Here is a 19,978-nt window from a genome sequence, read left to right on the forward strand (position 1 = left end):
ATAGGCCTTCAGATCATAAGGTACGACTGTCATGAGGCATAAAGATAATCATCAAAGGACGAGTTGATTGAGATAATGGTAAATGAAGGTATCAAATTATTTATAAAAAACCATCAAGGATGGATAATAGAAGAATTGAGTACATATCAGAAGGTAAGCTGAAAGGAGAGCTGCAACAAACTAATCCCTATATTGCTGGCCTGCAATGAAGTGTGCTCATGCATTCCCTCACTCAAGTGATTCACCTTGGAGGCTTGTTAAGACAGGTGAGGGTAAATAGGCAGCAATTCTTCTGGGTTTCTTCCGTGTTTATCATTTTTACATAACGGTAAAATGGATACACACAGAAGGAAACCTGGAAGAATTGCTGCCTACCGTCATAATCTCTGCAGAAGCCTACTTGAAAAAAGGTGAGGGTAGAGCTCACCTCAGACTAAACAAAAGGGATGTGAATAACACACATGCAAGGTAGGAAGGTCAGTCTCTTTCCCACCTCAACTTGATGGGGGCCACCTTGCAAACTGAGGATTTTTTTTCAGGGGACGTTCATAGCCTTCCTGGGACTACGGGATTTAAACCAGGGACCCTTTGGTCAGAAGCTAAACTCTCCACTCATCAGGATACTCTACTCTAGCATGCATAAGGGAGCATGTAAATAATTTGGCAAAAAATAAATAGATCACACTATAAATGGCCAATGGATTAACTAATGACCAATAGACAGCTTCAACCAAATGGTCATAAAACCATTGCATGGAAAACGACAATTGAAATACAGAAGATGGATGAGAAGTGGAAAACATTACCACTCTATAAATTCATTAGTTTCTTATTAATTAAAACATTAGCCTAGTTTGGTATGTCTCCTAGGTTTACATATTTAGATCAGACTTTGATGCAAAATGATAAACCTGAATTCATCATCTTTGAAAGTATACACATCAGAAATCATGATTAAAATGATGGACTGATATGTGACATAATAAGTATGAAATATCTTTAGGTGTTGATCCTATCCAAAAAAGCAAGCTTAGCATATACTACTTGGTATACGCAAGGTGCTACCTGTGTGCTACATATCCTTAGGACAGCAATAGCCTATTGAGTGATGAATCACATCAAATGAGGTCATTCAGCCAGACACAATCAAAATTTATAAAAAGCATTCAGCAGATGGTCGCGGGAGATATTTAACAAAGAAAATAATTCACCTTCATTCAGAAATACTTTCATAATTTTTTAAATGAAAAAATGCATAAGTTTTCTGCCCACTTTTCATGAGTTAGTGAAGTTATCATGATGGCCTGATGAAGACAATGGTCGAGGGACAAGTAAAAGGTAGGAACGGAAAAGGAAGATCTTGAACAAAAGAGATGGAACACTTAAAGAAGGATGTGAAAGAGAAAAAATGTTATAAGGTGTGAAAAAATTAGCTGATAGGAGAATTGAGTGGAGAGCAGCATCAAACCAATCTTAGGATTGTTGACCATTGATGATGATGAGTGAAGTCACTGGAATTTTTGCACATGAACACATTCTGAGACACCCCACACCCTTGACAGAAGGAATTTGACCCCCAAAAAGTTCTTGGTATCCAAGGGTTTTTAAATTTTTCTACCACCGCCAACCCTCCATACACCATCTTGCTCAACCACCGTATCCCAATTAAAGACAGCCATGAGGTTAACACCCGGGAGAAGAAGATCATCTGGAACAAGCACTCCAACCTGATGCCAGAACGTTCAAGATGACAGTGACCCTGATAAACAACCCCTTCTCCCACAACCTTCAACATTCCCACTTTCGAACACCCAACCCCATCCTTTCTCTTTGAAGTAGGACATATCTCAGAACGAATATGACTGCACATGATGCACTAGAAAATGTTGTTACCTCGACAAAATGTATTGTGCAATAATAAGTTCACCGGAAATACTACCACTTCATATTTAACTAAAATGGTCTAAGGAGTTATACTATCAACCAAACACACGAGGTAAATGTGTGGACAAACATGGCGTATAGACAGAGAAGCAGAAACTCAGTAACCCACAACACACGAGTAGTCAAAACCCTCAAATTATCTGTGAAAGGGTTCAGGCTGTTGATATTTTGCTGGAGGCAACTTATTGAAAAGCGGAGAAATGGATGCCTCTTTATTCTTGAATCTCCATTAAAATCGGCATTGAAAAATTGGTGAGCATTCACATGAAGGCCATTTGCGTCCAATATGGGTACTTTCTTCTCCACAGGTGGGCAATAGCAATTAAATTACTAGCAATAAAGTCATATTTGTGAAAAAGAGATAGCAATTGGTATACATAGAAGTTTCTTCAAGACGGACCACAAGCAGTAATTTACAAAAAAAGCAAATGGAATCATTGACTTTTTCTTCGATATGGTGACATTATACGCTATAACAGACAGTAGATATCCTCTAAATGCAATACAAAACAGCCAAGCAGTGAATATTGTCAGCAGAGAATATACTGAGTAAAAATTTCAATAAGTGGTAAAGGTCCATGTTGGTTCTAAGCAGTTTTATCAAAACAATAACCACTGTAGCTTCTCTTATCAAGATCTTTTGATGCTTTGACTTTTCTCTATTAACTCTGGCGATTGGCATGACTCAAATGATTGCTGCTAAGTAAATCACTGTATTGGCACACCACGTATCAACCCTTAAACCCTCTTTTGAACTTTTTTTCATTTTCAATCTTCTGGAGTAATCATTCAAGTCTTTACTTCGTCAAACCTCTCACCATGAGAGAAATTATTACTCACAATGCATGTAATGGTCCACTAGATATATACCTCTCACAACCTAGTTTCATCTGGAGTGTGACATCTCCAATAGGTACATTTCACTGTCTCTCTTTACAGTCATGAGAAATTCAGCAAGCTATTATGAAATATGAATGTTATTTCTGTTCATTCCTTTACATAAGCCCATGGTATATCTGTTGTACAAGTTTCAAAATTTACTGACTCCTCCTGATTAATGAATGACAATTTCACAAATTTACAATGTTTCCACTAGTGATTCTGCAGAGTGAAACGTGTGTGTCATCAGATAAGGGATCTTCATACTAAGGTTGCTTGTCTGTCTCCAATTCAAGACAAAATATATGTGAATAATTGGGGAAAAAATAAATAATGATCATTCACGAAGAAAGTGAAAATGCTTATGAATAATCATGACACATACACTACAATGCTTCACACTGAACTTCATGAAGAAATGAAGCCTGATTTTAACAGCAATGTAAAGAAAATCTATCTCAAAGCTACTAAGAATATCACAATAGGCATTTAAGATCAAGGATTTCAATCCATCACGTAAAACTAAAACAATACAGAGCAGTGACTTAATTTTGTATGAAAAGTCACAAGCTATAAACGTGAATTATGCGAAACAGACTGGCTTGAAGCATTGATTGACAGAGAAGCAAGGCAATAGTAAGAAAAAACTGAATAGTAGTTTGAATGATTTACAGGGTGGCATGTGCACAAAGTAATATGAGCAAAGCACACTTGCGACACCATTAAGTCAGAGACCCAACACTGGATTCACAAGAATAAAATGCTCTTCTTTTATCTTGCTATTAACTCAAGTATTCCCACAAAAGCAAAGAAAATCACTTTTTCAAAGCATTAATCATTGTTTGCTATTCCTTAATTTTTATATCCTTTCTAATTTCCTTCTAAAGGCCTGTTTACACGATACATTAACACGTATGAGTTAATGTCTGTTTGTATGAATGATTTTTGTGGACCGGAACGGAACATGTATGAATGCATGAACCAAATTAGAACAGGTTCTATTTTCCATTCATGCATTCGCACAAGTTGGGTGGTTACACTGTGCATTTTGGCGTTCATTCTCGCGTTCATACATTTAGACATTACCCCGTATATGTTAATGTACCGTGTAAACAGGCCTTAAGTCCATTCTCAACTCCTCTAACCACCAATTTGGATAAAAATATGTTTTAATCTATGACAGAGCTTAAATGAATTTACGGTAAAAAAGTCAAACTTAAGTCAATATACACATGTATTTTTTTATGCTTGAGGAGCCCTTATTATCGAACTGCCAATCAATCAAAGGAAATGATATATCACCACAATATATAATCTTTTCTAAAATAAACCAATATTTCAATTTTTTAAGATCCAAGTCACACAAGTTTTAGCATAGTTTAAATCTCATTAAATTACATTCATAAACAGTACTCTCTGCGGTTTAAAGAAACCAATAAGTATGGCTCCCCCAACCTCATAGTTAAAATATTGACAGAAAAATTTGAGAATAATGGGATACTGTTGTTGGTAAATGCAAAGAAAATTGTCGACTTTTTTCTGGGAAAAATGACAATTTTAGCTCTGTAATACTATGATCTAATCCTGTGAATTTTTTCATGCTTTAGAACTACATCACTAACACAGCACTTTCAAAATTAGAATAATAAGCCTACCAAGGCAAGACTTAAGACGTCTAGGAGCTAACTACCTCAACATCATGAAATCGCTACCAACACATTCATTTTCCGAGTTTTGTTTTCAAAATGAAAAATTTTCCACTGCTTTAGATTACTAGCAGCAATGTTAAGTAGATGTTTGCCTAAGCTTTCAAGGGTTAGCAGAAAGACCTTTTTCCCAATAAGCAGTACCATACTGAACAGCATGATAGTAATATAGTTATTCACTGCTGCACAAGAAAAGATACATGCTCCTATTGCAAACATGGAATACAGAAAATCGACCTTCATATTTTTAGCGTCAAGTCAGATCGCTCAAAACAATAAATGGAGTGAGTGAATGCACATAAACCTAAAACAAATATATATCGGCACAAAATGGAAGAATATTTAAGCAAAAATCATCACTAATCAGGTAAGAAACACCAAGTTAATGGTAATTCACTAATGGCGAAGCACATATGGTGAGTATAATATAAAAAGATCAAATATTTACAAACTTTTAAGCATATTATGATTCTTGAACCTTGAAACTCATTCAATCTAGGTACTTTTCTTTATAATAACAACCCAAAATTTAAACGCAGAGATCAACATACTATCAAGTCTTAACAAAAAAAGACATGTATTGAAAAAATCTCAAAGAAACGACATAATTAGGAGAAAAAAGTCTCACAGCGCAATGAATTTAAGATCTATTTCTTCGCCATTATTGAATCGAAATAGTGTGTTAAATTAATGGCAAGATTCTTTAACAAATTAAGAAACAAAACGATTAAACCCAACCGTAAAATCAAATACCGAATGTCGGACTGACTTTCACGAATACAACCCTCGTCCTACTATAATTATATAGGTAGTACTTGGGAATCTTAAAAAAAAAAAAATTGCATAACCACGGCACCCAGTGATGATTCCAGAACGAAACCAGTCGTATAATGTAAAACACCTAATGCTATTGTCGAGAACCAAAATTATCCATAAAACCCTAAATCCATACATTAGGCAAATACAAAATTGATGCTGGCTCGCAGACGCACATGCCTGTCCATTTAAAAACATACTTACCTACTTCTGCACAACATCTAAAACCAAACGTTCATCACTTTCCTTCACTAACCATGACCAAAACACAATTTTAATGAACGCACACCTTAAAAAGAATTGATCGTATTCCTGACAAAATATAACCATAAATACCACCAACTTCTTTGTTGGCTGAATTTCCTCAATAATCATGCCTCCTATTCATAAATATTACACACCTACCCAGATATTTCAGTGAAAATTCGCCATATAGGATAATTTTATGCTACGTATACTTCACCTAACCATAATAAAGACAAAATAACAACAACTACAGGCTATGTCCAAAGTGGAAGCTCCTGTACATATGTCAATGTATGACCTTTTCGGGCATTCGAATGCATTTAAGTCCGCAAATTCTACTATTTTACCACTCTAGTTCCCTCCAATACAAAACGAATCCCTATATAAATCAAAGATGATGAGTATGTATGAAATGCATGCAAGGCGATCACAAACAGGGTAATTTCCCAGAGCCATAGCTAAACAACGGGTATCAATGGGTGGATTGGAAAAAGCGTAATATCTGGAAAATATTCTTAACATACCCATATATCGGAATGATCTCTGTGGGCCAGTTCCTCGAAGGGAATACTGCAGTTAGCCACAAAAGTGTCCGGTGGGATGGCGGCATCGTGGAAAACAGTCAACCCTAAGTTGACAGCATTTTGCACTTCGGTGGTAAAATTTTCATTCCACACGGGGTCACAAGTCTTCGGTTTTGTACTTGAACGATCAAATTGATTTTCATCCACATCTATCGACACATAAGGATCAATTGGTTGATCATCAGGTTTACCAAACGCCATAGTATGCCGCTTCTGAAAATCCGTAGGTCTCAAGCCGCAAGCCTCGCATATTTTCAGCTTTACGGTTCCAGTGAACATTGGCGTCGAATGACCCACAACTCAAACAAAACTCTTGCGCAGATATAACAGACCAATTAAGTAACAAAATAATGTGTCAACCGCATAAGGAAACCCTTAAAATTTCTTCCAAAAACAAGGCTTTCTTGACAGCCATGAAGGTCGATTTTGATAAAAATTCACTGCACTCTAATTAGCTATCCCACAATGCCTTTCGTTACGTCAGAACTAACATGGCGGCGCTGTGCAGACGGATGCTACGTAGTATTCCGCCCAATGTCAGAAGTCCTAGTTATCTGGAGAATATTTCTCGGTAAGACTTAATGTTTTTAGATAAATTATATTCTAATCATGATTTTTTTGATTTTGTTATTCACCCAATAGTGGCTTATTGCCATATATCCCCTCTGTTTAAGTGCTGCGTTCCTTTGTACAAGATTGGATTCAATCTTAAAACACAAGGGAATGGTCCGTGGACCAGCTGTTAAAAGCTTTTTCACCGCCATCTGAGAATCTGAAGAAGAAGGTTTACTTCATCATCGATTTTATTGTTGGCATTCAATTTAGCTCAAAAATATTCAGAAAATATGGACTTTTTGACAGAAATATTCGTCATTTATTCATCTTTTAATTCATCATTTCTAATAATTTGTTTAAATAAAAGCATTATGAATGTATTAGTTTGCCAAATTATTGCTCGAATTGCATTTGAAATTCCCGCTCATTACAGACATTTCAGTCGTTTAAAAAGAAATATTTCTGTGATGTAAAGCTATATTTCATCATATTGTGGTATTACAGGTACTACTCTGCAGTTGGGCAAACGGAGGTAGTAAAAAATCCTCCCCATCAAAAATCCGAAGGTATTAACATAAGTGACAGCTGCGTGGAAAGAATAAAAGCCATTGCCAAGGATGGACGATGTTTACGGGTAACAGTGGAAGGAGGAGGATGTTCCGGATTCCAGTACAAATTCTTTTTGGATAATGAAATATGCGAAGATGACAAGTGAGTATGCTGTCATGTGTGTGGTGATTTTGTGTCGTGCCTTCTTGTTATTGGGCCATGTTTCAATATTTCTCCGAAACAATTTGTGTTACTGCAGCAATTAGGCGACGGACATTGGCCATTAGGGATATTGATAGTGGATTGTCAATTAATATTATTTATTTTTCCTGTAGGGTATTTGAAAAGGGCGGAGTGAAGGTGGTCATAGATGAAACTTCCTTGGACTATATCAAAGGATCCACAATTGACTTTCATTCAGAGCTGATTCGATCTGCTTTCAGGGTGGTTGGTAATCCGCAAGCAGAGCAAGGATGCTCCTGTGGCGCTTCTTTTAGCATAAAAATAGAATGATGAACGTATAGACTCTCTGAAATCCATATATTTTTCATTAAACCATTTTATTGTAGAAGTCTTCTTCACAAATGGGAAGTTTTCCATATTCTGAATGGCTGTGATGAGTGCATCTAGCATCATGAGATTATTCAATATGTAATACAAGCACAAGTGTAATGATATGTACTTAGCAAATGAATAAAATGATATTACCAAACTAAGACATCCTGTCTCTGCTGTCTTTCAATCTAATGAAAACGATAATCTTCAGCACTTTTTATATTCAGGGTATTATATACCCCAGGAGCCCAGTAAAGTACAGGTGGATCAATGTTACCAGAATACCTTCCTGAGCCAGGGTATGAAAGTCTGAGACTTACATATTACCATGCTCCTTGGGAGGGAAAGGTGCTGTCACAAAATGATCTCAATAATGCCTCCAGGAGGAGGACAGGAATATTTCACACCACCATTAAGGAGATGTGAGCTACCAATAGTAAAATTAGATTTGATCTTCGTATAGAGAAAGGTAAGATCATCCTCAAAGATTTGATAATCCTGAGATTCTTGGTAAAAGCCTTTTTCTCTCTCCGACCCATTCCTTTTTCCATCATCAGAAGTCAACAATCCTAAGCTTGGTTTGACTCAGCTCTCCTATCCGCTAGCCTTTTCATAGCAGCATATTTCTTCTCTTTTATGTCCTTTAGAACCTGTCCTATGTAACTCATTCAGGGCCGTCCTTAGCCCTTCTTCCCTTCCACCTGTCCTTCAATGATTGCCTTCATCATGCCTCAGAATGTGGCCAATTCCTTTTTCCATCACTCTGTATTTACATTAACTGTAGCTCAATTAAAGCCAAGTGTGGCGTTACAATTGCTGTTAGCCTTGAAAGGGATGGAAAAAATGATCGTGTGATTCCAATCTAAATGTAACAGTTTTTGGACAACCATTTGATATATAAGTATCTACATATAATACAATATCTGTAAAATGTTCGAAGTTGGATTTTTGAAACCCGTTCCGGAAATCCAGTAGATATCTCATGCCACTTGGAAAGTATACCCTGTTATAGGGGCAGATCAAGGTACATAATTATTTTGGTGGGCCAGTTCACTACTTCCCTCAATGCCTCTTAGTTAGTGATAACAGTTCAGTGCAACTGCTTAGACAAGTGTCTTGAAGATATTCTCCAGTTATCTTCAAATGTTGTCTGTTGAAATAGTGAATTGAAAACTTGCTTCTGAGAGCCCCTTTAATGATCACACTCTTTTGTAATTTTTCCGCTAACGATGGGGGGAGTCACCCCTGCCCTCCAAATTAACCCCCTGAAATGTATTCTTGCCGTTTTGGAGAATATTAAATGGGGTAAGTCATACCATTAACAACAGTTCCATCAACGGCAATACGGGGCCTGATGTAACAAAAAAATTGGAAAAATCATGAATTTATTTTTGTTTGTTTAAAAATAATAGATGAATACCTAAGAACCACTTGTCAACGAATATCATATCTCAGATGCATTATTGCTGAGAGGTACTGCATACTCCCAAAGCACTGTGGCAAGTAACGGAACCCCCCTCTCCAAAAACCTTGATTCACCCCTCCCATATTGTCGTGTCCTCTCGTGGACAGCTGGACAAGGGGCGACTCAGACTAGGGATCTTGACTGATGATGAGGGATTCAGGACTGCGAAGGTGGTCCTCTCGGAGGGACAGTAATGGCGAGAAATGAAAGATACAGAGTTTGCCGCAAGGAGTGTATTTTGAGACGATTGTTGAACAAGAGTGATCTCCTCCCTTGGATACTGCGGGTCAATCGTAGAGCTTCCCTTCCACGGCCCTGTGGGCGCCTGCTAAGCGTGTCCCGACTCTTGACGAAGTGACCTCGAGTGAATGATGCCCGCAGTTTTTAAGGCATCACAGCATCCGACCACCCCCCTCCGTGTGCTATAGAACTTTCTACTGGTGCACCATTCTTTTCTGAAAAGTGCAAATGCACCAGCAATCAAAAATGCGATTCCCACTGTCAGCAAAATCTGCATATAGTACAGGCATTGTGGCTTTCCTTTCAGAAAAGCGCACACTCACAGTCTATCAAAAATGCAATCCCCACTATCAGCACAATCAGCATCGCACAGGCATAAAGGAAAGTTCCAGAGACTCACGCAAAAAAAGGTGAATAAGATGGATGAAGAGGATGCATAGACCAGAAATGGAATCAACCAAAAGAATAGACACGCATAAAAAAAGTGCGAGAACTTAAACAATATGAATCCCTACAAAAATGTTTTTCTGGCTACAGCCTTGCCATCAGATTAGTATATCTGGTGCAGATCTTTCAGGTTATGATGCATCTTCTTATATGTATGTTATTTTATAACTTTTTATGTTGATCTCATGTTACCTTTTGCTACCCTTTACTTTATTAACGTGTTAAATAATGCGTATTAATGTTTATATGCTTTTTATATAAACTTAATTACGTAACTCTATATCTATATGCTTATTAATGCAACACTTTTTCCGTACATTGGGTTAACACCGGTAAGAGTAAAGAATTATTATTATTATTTATCACCTGTACTCAATGCAAATTTTGAAACGTAAAATTACTATTGGTTTCATTCAGTAGAATGTGTTCTGAAAATATGTACCAACCATGGAGGGAAGGAGTCAATCACAATTAGTAAACAACAAAAAACCATACGCAGCCATTGCAAATGGACAAGGAGCAGCTGAGAAGTGGCAATATGCTCTGAATGAGTTTAGTCACATCATCAGCTCGTCAGTGAAAGGTTGAAGACTGTCTCTGAGGAAGTGAGACATAGACAATGACAGCAGGGGAGAAAGCAAGGAATGAGGCCTTTGAAATGTGGTGCAACAGAATAATTATGAGGATTAAATGGATACACCAAGTTAGTAATGAGGAAGTCCTAAGAAGAGTTGGAGAGAAGAGAAGCCTCATGAAAACCTTGGCAGGAAAAGGAACAACCTTATAGGGTATATTTTGAGAAATGCCACTGTTTTCTCGGTCAGATCTAACCCTATTTTACTGTACACACAATTTTTTTCTGAATCATGATTTTCACCATGGTACAGCAAACCATTAATTTTCATCCATTCAAATTTTTCATTCAAATTCACCATCAGAAATCCATTCAAATTCATTTAAGGCAAAGAGCAAATTTTATAGTTTGCAAAGTGCACCAAGGTTGAATTTCACCAAGAAATAATTATTTGGTCCACCAAGGATCTGAGGCCACATAATCCTAACTCCAGTCAGGTACACTCCCAGATACAGCACCAAGCCTTCTTCCTCCAATGTCAGGGCTGCCCTCCTTTAAAACAATGCAATATTTCAATCCTGCCATGTGAATGTAGGTGAAATTCATGTGAATTTCTAAGAGAAAAAATTCCCATGCCAGGAATTTAACCACTGAACTTTGGCTTTCCGAGCCACAACGCATATTCAGTCCAGCCGGCAAGAATTGTCCGATGGCACATCAAAAGGAGGGGTGACGAACCCTGCTCCAAAATGGTTTCAACAACCAATCGCTGTCCCCCAAATGCACCTCACACCCTTGCCTAGTCATACAATGTTGTCACCTGAATATGAAGCACTGAAACAAGCCCTTTCTGCAAATCGCCAAAACGAAGGATTCTTCCTTTGGATCCTTCACGCTCGTCGTCCCTTCTGGCTGCTTTCTTCATGGAACCCTTTTGTTTACATGTGATGTGGGCGTTTCCCTTTCTTACCAGGCAACCTTGCCCCTTATCCCTTCTAGCTGTCAACGGACAACTCTCGGCGGCCGGACTGTAACTCTCTGGTGATTTTCCATCGCAATTGTACAGAGGCTCATAATACTAGATATTAGGCCCTTTGAGTCCATACAAGATATCTATATCCATTTATCTTCAAAGGAAGGTTGTGTGGCTCATCAAAAACCGCAACGGGCATACAGACAGCGTTACCCAGATGTTAAGCAAATTAGGCTGAGAGCCGCTGGAGACTCGGACGCTGTGCACTAGGCTTAGATAGTTTGAAAAATTGAGAATGGAGATCTTTAAGAGTGACATGGAGAACATAATATTAGAGCCACACTTTATTTCCAGGTCCGACAGAAGCAATAAATTAAGGGAGATGTTTTGCCGAACGGATAGATACAGGAATTTGTTTTTCCTCCGAACTTTAAAGGACTTTAATAAATGATAGTCGTAATTTCCTTAGAGCACTTCCTTTTTACGTAAGAACAGCTGGTGTCCTAACACCCCTCCACACGCCTTTTAGGTAGCTTGTGGGGTATTATGTGGATGTAATTTATACACAGCCTTGTCTGTACATTTATTTAACCTCTTGATAATAACCTGGAAAGGTTGAAACCGGTCAAATATTTTAATAAATTAATACAACAAAGTTTAATTTTTAATCTACCATCCAAGATGGCAATGCAAGGGAGAAAACCGAGGCTCTTGGTACTATGTACATCTTAGGCCCTTGCGGTCATTCATTTCATTGAAGTCCTTTCTCCCTCGCTTTGCCATCCTCGACGGACCACGAGGGCCTAAAAATAAGATCTAGTACCATGAGCCTCAGTAAAGTTGCCATGGGAATCAAAGAACCAGGATAGTGGTCTGTGCAGTGGCCTGGAAAGCCAAAGGTCCGTGGTTTGATTCCTGGTCCTGGGGAACTTTTTCTCGTGGCTATTCATGCAACTTAAAAAACAAATGTTTGAAAAGTCATTGATGAATATTTAAAAGCCCTTACATGGAATGAGATACATATGTGGTTAAAAATTAATCTTTTACATCAAATTTCACGTTAGAGCAACCTCGGATTAGAGCAAAATTGACGATTCATGTACCCAGTACACTCGTGGGAAACACAAAAACGTGGTAACTTCTGTGGTGGCAGTATCGGTAAACTGGCTTGCTGGCTTTCATTTAAAGCACAAACAATGACCGGCTATAAAAATATTTGACTCCCACAACCCCAAAAACATCACTGCACATAGCCGTAACCGTATGGTACATCAGAACTTAAGCCTACTATTGTTTACTAAACACTTACTATTTTGTGTTAATTGTCTACATGAACCAGCTAGTAAATTAAGCATTAAATATATTATGTATTAGTAACACCAACATCTATTAAATGCGTGATAAATCTGTATAAATTGTTTATTTCACATTAGAAAGTGCCTCAAAAACAAAATATGCAAATTATCTGAACAATGTACAACATCAACAAGAGGGCTACATCTGGCAAAGAGCACTGGAATGTTATAAATAATATGTATAATATAAAGATGACAATAAAGATGAAAATATTTTCAAAATAAATTTTAACATATTTCTATTTTAATTTTCCTTTTCGACTAGTTTTGTTATTCAGCTGGTACGTCAATTCATCAATTTTATCTTTCTGGATCGTCAGCTTCTCATTCATGTTGGCCAAGTGTTCTGACATCATGCTAAGCTGGGACTCATAATTCTGGGTAGTTGTTTGCAACTCTTCTTGTAATTCCTTCAGATGATCGGCCATCTTTTCTTTAGTGGATTCCAGCTCTACCTTGTTCTCATGGCACAATTCCAGGCGTTTATGAAGCATTGTTAACTATGAAAGAAAAATACAGAAAAAACATAATGATTAATAAATGCCCACAAATTAACTATGTATATGCTGATAAAAAATTATTATTGCGGTAATCCGTAGACGAAGTCTTCACGCAACTGAACAAGCTTCGGCAGTTAGTCCGGAAAATATAAAAATCAGGTTCCACTATCTTACTTCGGGTTTTTTATTCTCAACCATTTGTAAAAAGTAACTCTCAACAAAGTAAGTCAACAAACCCTTGACTACCAAAGAACATACGTAATTTTTCCGTTGATAAAAAATGGCATTGTCCGCGAAGATACGAAATTATGTACAGTGGAACCTCGTTAAAGCGAGTACGAGCTATAGCGACACCCCCGCTATTACGAGAGATAGCCGATGTACCGTCAATTGACCCTATAATAAGCGTGTTAAAGAATTCGTTTTTACGAGACCCTTTCGGTGCTGGCTCTCGCCATAGCGAGGGTTTTACCGTCGGAAGACTTTCATGAAGACTCCTTAACCTCTGTAATTGCTAGCGATCTGTTAGAAATGAAGTTAATGGAGTGCTCAGTCTCAAATTTATGTGGTAAACTGTCGTTCGATAAATATAATGATTGGCGAAACAATGCTTTGCATGATTTTTATTCAGTGCGGCGCTTATAAATTGTTTGAATAGTTAGTCGTTATTTGAGTAAGGGAATTTAGTGATGCAAAAAAACATCGCCTTTCGCCTGGATTTATGCTTACGTTTATCGGATAGATGTTTATCTGTCGCCGCACCACTCCTGTTCCTGTATATCTGTTCGCAACAGGTATATTGGCTATTATTTGCTCCACCTCCGGTTAAGCGACAATTCGCTATAGCGAGTGTTTATTAGTGCACCGTGGGGTGTCGTTATATCGAGGTTTCACTGTATTTCATAGAAATCTTAACACTCCCCTTGGGCAATACCTGTTTTGAAATGCAATAATCATGTAACCCACCACTCTCTGAATGAGTACCACACAACTCAAGACATAATAATTATCAAATATTCAAGCATCTTAAATTCTATTGTACAGATCCTTAAGTCCTATCATCTTTGATTCTTACCCCTGGCAGTCTTTTAGTAAATATATCCACAGTATTCTTGTCCGATGGTACATATATATAATACACCATTTTTTCTTTGACTTGTTCCATGATGAAATGGTATTTAACAAAGAAATGTTTGTTTCCTTCAGTAATAACATCATTTTTGGCAATGGCAATGGAACTCTCATTATCACAATATACAACACAAGGTTTAGGCATTAAATATCCTTGATTAATTTCTACTAACAACTTGATAACTATACTATTTCAGTTACGCACTAATACAATGCAATAAACTTTGCATGAGTTGATGAGGTTGCCATGCATTTTTGCCTCCTTGCTCGCCAGATAAATGAAGCCCCTGCTAAAGAAATATAATATCCTGTAATGGACTTACAATAACCTTTCCTACCTGCCCAGTTTGCATCAAAGTATGCATTAATTTTACTTTGACATTTTTGATAACATAAAGCATAACCTCTAGTCTTAGACAAAAATCTAAACATATGCTTGACATTTTTCCAATCAGTTTGACATGGCTCCTCCATATACTGACTTAAAATACACACTGCATAGGGAATGTCTGGTCTTGTATTTCCAGACAAATGCAACATAAAACCTACAGCTTTTTGATACAAATAATTGCTTATTTGGTTCTCAACATCTTTCTCTTGAAAATCTACTGGTAATGGAGTTTTCACCCCATGACAATCTTGCATCTCGAATTCTTCCAACATATACATATTTTATATAATTCTCCTGATCAATGTAGACCACACTTCTTTCAGGTCTTTGTATTCTTATGGACAAAATATTATGGGCTGAACCAAGATCCTTGAATCCTACATGCTTACCTAGATAACTCTTAAACTGTGATATCTTGTCCTTCATTTCAACAAGCAACATATCATCAACATAAACCCCTACTTTAAGGTCAGACATGCTAAAAGTACATGGATCACTTAAACACTATTTTCATCCATACACAGACAAAATTGAGCTTAGATGCAAATACCAATTTCTACCTGATTGCTTACTTATTTAGAGAAATTTTTAAGTTTGATCCATGTTAATTAATCGGATTGATATTACTAATAGAATAGTGTAAGGATTAATAAAATATCCCTCAGAAAGCCATAAAACTCACCATTTTGAATCATTTATCTTAAAATTCCGCAATTTATTGATATCGCACCTACCACTTATCCTGGTGGGTATTCCATACCCCCACACATCCCGGTATTACTTGTATCTAAACCCCCCCCAGCCTTAATTCCTAGCTGTGCCCCTAGAGGGGCCAATTCCTTTCCATGGGCCATTTACACTTCAAGAATTTTCGTGACCAAACTAACCTTCAGGTTGAATCACTGAGTGAGTGAGAGATAAAACCTTCTTCTCTCAACATTGTACATAGTTAACAAGATGCGTAGAGAATGGGGATCCCATTTCACTCCCTTTTTGGTTTAGTTCTCACATTTTAACTGCATGCCCCTATGAAAAAATTGTATAAAACTGTTTCAAAATTTTATACAATTTATACAATTACCATGGCAATTGTATAAATTGTATAAAATTTTGAAACAGGTTTATACAATTTTTTCATAGGGGTGGTTTTCATATTTTAACTCAAACAACGAGTGCTTTGCGGCTTCATAATCTTTTTTGCCTGTTGGAATCCTTAGACCACATTTCCGCTGAGGCCCTTGCTCATCCTGTCCTCCCCAGCACTTTGGGTACATTTAATTGTGACACTTGATATAGATCATAGCTTAAGTACTCGTTGTAAACAAACAACCATTCAGACATCAGAAAACTGAGATACCAGATTAAACTACGTGCCATATATTTCACAGGATTTCCATCTTCGCATTTAAAATTTTTAAAAAACAAGTTTGTTGTGAAGGATTAATGCTAAATACCGGCCAACCATGGTTTTGATAATTTATGGGATGCAGAAATAATTTTTGAGTGCTAAAATATGCCTTTTGAATGTTATTCAAGAAGGGTAAATAGGCAGATTTTTTTCTATAGAAGTATGATATTGTTAACTTTGATTCTTGTAAGCCATGTCAGGCAGGGGCGGATCCAGGATTTCTTTCTGGGGGGGGCACAAGCAAGGCCGTATCCAGGATTTGGTTTTGGGAGGGGCACAAGGATACCTCGTAATACAAAACGAATGCAATGATAATGGGACCGTATTAAAAATCTTGCATATTTTTGAGGGTCTGGGGGGGGCACGTGCCCCCGTGCCCCCCCCCTGGATCCGCCTATGATGTCAGGCCATGCACTGTATTTGTAGAAGCAAATGAATTACAAATGAACATGACATCCAGAAAGCAATCTAATATAACAGATTTAATGTACGTAAATAATAATACATAGAATGTTTGATTTAGGAGAATTATGAAACATACATTAAATTAAATTTTGGATTACTTGTATTTTCCGATTATTCGTGCAGCCTCTTCCCATCATTAGCACAGGTATTCGAGAGTTTGCTGTAGTGCTTTAATGAATTACCTACTTTCTACAGTCTCAATGTGCAATATACTGGTTATTGAGTCACTTAGATTTCATTTCAGAATTTTAGAAATTTCAGATTTACCATATATACATACAAACCTCTTATAGGAACATGCCAAACATAAGCTGTGATGTTTCAGCTCTAAGATACTATATGTATATCAATACTACAAAAACTTTTATTAATATACATATTAAATTTTAAAATGCCTCTAATTAAGAATGTTCAGTGGCTAACCAACCTCAGAATGTAAAGTTAACGCCTTGCTCTCGGAGATTTGCCGGTCAGCAACAAGCAGGTTAATCCTTTGAATAAAATAATCCTTTACTTCCTTCTCTCTGGCATAAACTTCTTCCGGAATTTCCATGGCTTGCTCTAGTTTCCCAAGCTTAAAAGAAAAAAAGTTCATTGGTAATCCATAAAATGAGAAAAATACAAAGTAAATATTGTCTTTCTAAAAAAAGAGAAGGATGACCTAAAATCATAATTTCAGTCAACCATACCATGTTAGTAGTAATGACAGGAGATGAAACATTATTGCTATCTGGGATAACAGTTTCATTGGCTGTCTCTTTTGGGGCTGCATTCTGCATTTTGACAGAATTATCTCTCTGTTCTGCATCCGGGCACTGATCTTTTCCTTCTTGAGATTTCTGAGTGGACAACAAAAACACTAATTAATGACACATCAAGCAATATACTGATCTCATTATTCAGAAGTGATAAAGGAAAAAAAAGACAAAATACATTCCGAGGAGTGTAGGATTACAATACAACCTCATTTACTCAACACATGAACATAATAACTACAAAGGAAAGCTCCACAATTCGTCAAAAATTTCTACGGGTGTACAGAAAGTGTTACATAGATATTAAATGAATTATGCTGGGAGCCACTGGTGACTCGGAGGGGGTACACTAGGCTTACACTGCTTGAGCAATGGAAAATAAATATCTTTCAGTTTGACAGAGAGAATATCATAAAAGAACCCCGCTACTTTTCCAGGTACAACAGAAACAATAAATTAAGAGAGATATTTTGCTGAATGGATAGGTATGGGAATTCGTTTTCCCCCCAAACAATAAAGGACTTTAATAAATGCTTGGTGGAACTTCTACAGAGCATTTCCTTTTTATTTATCAAGAGCTGGTGTCCTAACACTCCCTGCCACTTGCCAATAGAGACAGCTTGCTGGGTGGTGTTACAACTACAAGAGAAAGATGAGTCACCTGGATTTCTTTAGAATATTTGAGCTGCAACAGTTGGAATTCGAGTCGCCAGTGTTCCACTTCCTGCTCGAGGCGCGTGGCCCTCTGCTGGCTGCCCTCCAGCTGCTGCTGAAGCGCCACCCTCCCCGCCACACCACTGCGAGCCTCCTCACGCGCCCACAGTGCCTCCTCATACGGAACGCTCTCCTGCTCCCCTTCCTACAATGTCATCAAAAAAAAATCAATCCACACAAGGTAAGTTTATGTAACAAAGTACAGTGAAGCCTCGATATAACGACACCCCACGGTGCACTAATAAACACTCACTATAGCGAATTGTCGCGTTACCGGAGGTGGAGCAAATAATAGCCAATATACCTGTTGCGAACAGATATACAGGAACAGGAGTGGTGCGGCGACAGATAAACATCTGTCCGATAAACGTAAGCATAAATCCAGACGAAAGGCGATGTTTTTTTGCATCACTAAATATCCTTACTCAAATAACGACTAACTATTCAAACAATTTATAAGCGCTGCACTGAATAAAAATCATGCAAAGCATTGTTTCGTCATCATTATATTTATCGAATGACAGTTTACCACATAAATTTGAGACTGAGCACTCCATTAACTTCATTTCTAACAGATCGCTAGCAATTACAGAGGTTAAGGAGTCTTCATGAAAGTCTTCCGGCAGTGAAACCCTCGCTATGGCGAGAGCCAACACCGAAAGGGTCTCGTAAAATCGAATTTTTTAACACGCTTATTATAGGGTCAATTGACGGTGCATCGGCCATCTCTCGTAATAGCGGGGGTGTCGCTATAGCCCATACTCGCTTTAACGAGGTTCCACTGTATTACATTTAAGTTATAATGAATAAAAAATACATATTATTAATAATGACAATCATTCAACTTTATTTAAACTTTTATCAATTAAAAATAATTTGTTTACACAATTAATGATTGCACCATTATTCTTGTAACATTTTCTAATATGTTAAAAAAATGTCATGCAAAAATAAGTCGTTCAACAAAACTTTACATTGATTTGTTCTAAAAAAAATGTTTGATCAAATAAAGGTGTAATATCAATTGCCAAAAGTCATTGTTAGACACCTTTTGGGCGAATAGATGACTCATGCAGCAGTTTACCTCCATCAATGGGGAACTTCGAAGCAGGTAGGCAGAAAAGGTCAGTGGGGGAGAAAAGAAGGAAGGGTGAAACAAGATTCTATTATTCTCCTGTAACTTGATATTTTCTTTAGAAGCTTTTGATTTATGGTCTTCGTAATACGAACCCTGCGTGAGCTGGGGCCTTTCGTTTGATTTTGGAGATGAGGAAAGCGTCGGAGGAGGGGCCGAGGGCTGATGGATGGAGGGGGTAGAAGATTTAGGGAATTGTGCTATGTAGTTACTATTCCACGGCACTGAGGTTCTCCAGGTGGGGGAAATCGGGGATTTTAGGATTTTTTCCCCCAATCATCTTCAGTCGAACTCTCACATCGAACTTTTTCACCGCTCTTATCCGCGCATTTGATGTAGTTCGTCAACTTGCCTAAAATGGTGCTGCATGCACTAAACGAAAAGAGTTCTCTAGATTTTTCCGAGTCAACTACCAATGACGTGCATGCGACAGTGTATGGCACGAAATTCAAAGTATTCGAGACGGTATCTTTGGCATAAATATTCGAGATCTCGAATATTGAATACTTTCCAGTATTCGAGGTATTTGAATATTCGGAGATACTATTCGCTCATCCCTAATTAAAAGACATTTAAGCGAAAGTTTGGATT

The 19,978-nt window shown here is 37.5% G+C and overlaps 3 protein-coding genes across 3 annotated transcripts in view; 1 reads left to right on the forward strand and 2 right to left on the reverse strand.

Moving 5' to 3' along the window:
* LOC124168284 (protein kinase C) overlaps positions 1-6,634 on the reverse strand; it is a 105,905-nt gene extending 99,271 nt beyond the window's left edge. The window contains exon 1 of the mRNA XM_046546433.1: positions 6,116-6,634. Within this exon, the coding sequence (XP_046402389.1) occupies positions 6,116-6,454 (339 nt within the window). The 5' untranslated portion in view covers positions 6,455-6,634. The remainder of the gene's footprint in view (positions 1-6,115) is intronic.
* Positions 6,633-7,995, forward strand: LOC124168285 (iron-sulfur cluster assembly 2 homolog, mitochondrial). Its single transcript, XM_046546434.1, has 3 exons — positions 6,633-6,746; positions 7,235-7,441; positions 7,615-7,995. Exons 1-3 carry the CDS (start codon positions 6,667-6,669, stop codon positions 7,790-7,792), a joined length of 465 nt encoding a protein of 154 aa, XP_046402390.1. The 5' UTR covers positions 6,633-6,666; the 3' UTR covers positions 7,793-7,995.
* Positions 7,996-12,938: 4,943 nt separating this feature from the next.
* LOC124168004 (protein phosphatase 1 regulatory subunit 21) overlaps positions 12,939-19,978 on the reverse strand; it is a 31,726-nt gene continuing 24,686 nt past the window's right edge. Inside the window, exons 13-16 of the mRNA XM_046546082.1 lie at positions 18,200-18,397; positions 17,473-17,622; positions 17,211-17,357; positions 12,939-13,388 (exon numbers count right to left, since the gene is read on the reverse strand). Coding sequence (XP_046402038.1) covers positions 13,128-13,388; positions 17,211-17,357; positions 17,473-17,622; positions 18,200-18,397 — 756 coding nt within the window. The 3' untranslated portion in view covers positions 12,939-13,127. The remainder of the gene's footprint in view (positions 13,389-17,210; positions 17,358-17,472; positions 17,623-18,199; positions 18,398-19,978) is intronic.

Source organism: Ischnura elegans, chromosome 11, assembly GCF_921293095.1.
Source record: "Ischnura elegans chromosome 11, ioIscEleg1.1, whole genome shotgun sequence".
In the NCBI taxonomy this organism is placed as follows: Eukaryota; Metazoa; Arthropoda; class Insecta; order Odonata; family Coenagrionidae; genus Ischnura; species Ischnura elegans.

Excerpts from the sequence above, each read along its gene's own strand:
- LOC124168285 (XM_046546434.1), top strand. The coding sequence starts at position 6,667 with ATGGCGGCGCTGTGCAGACGGATGCTACGTAGTATTCCGCCCAATGTC. Across the intron at positions 6,747-7,234 it reads TATCTGGAGAATATTTCTCG|GTACTACTCTGCAGTTGGGC; the intron begins GTAAGACTTAAT and ends GTGGTATTACAG. Across the intron at positions 7,442-7,614 it reads GAAATATGCGAAGATGACAA|GGTATTTGAAAAGGGCGGAG; the intron begins GTGAGTATGCTG and ends TTTTTCCTGTAG.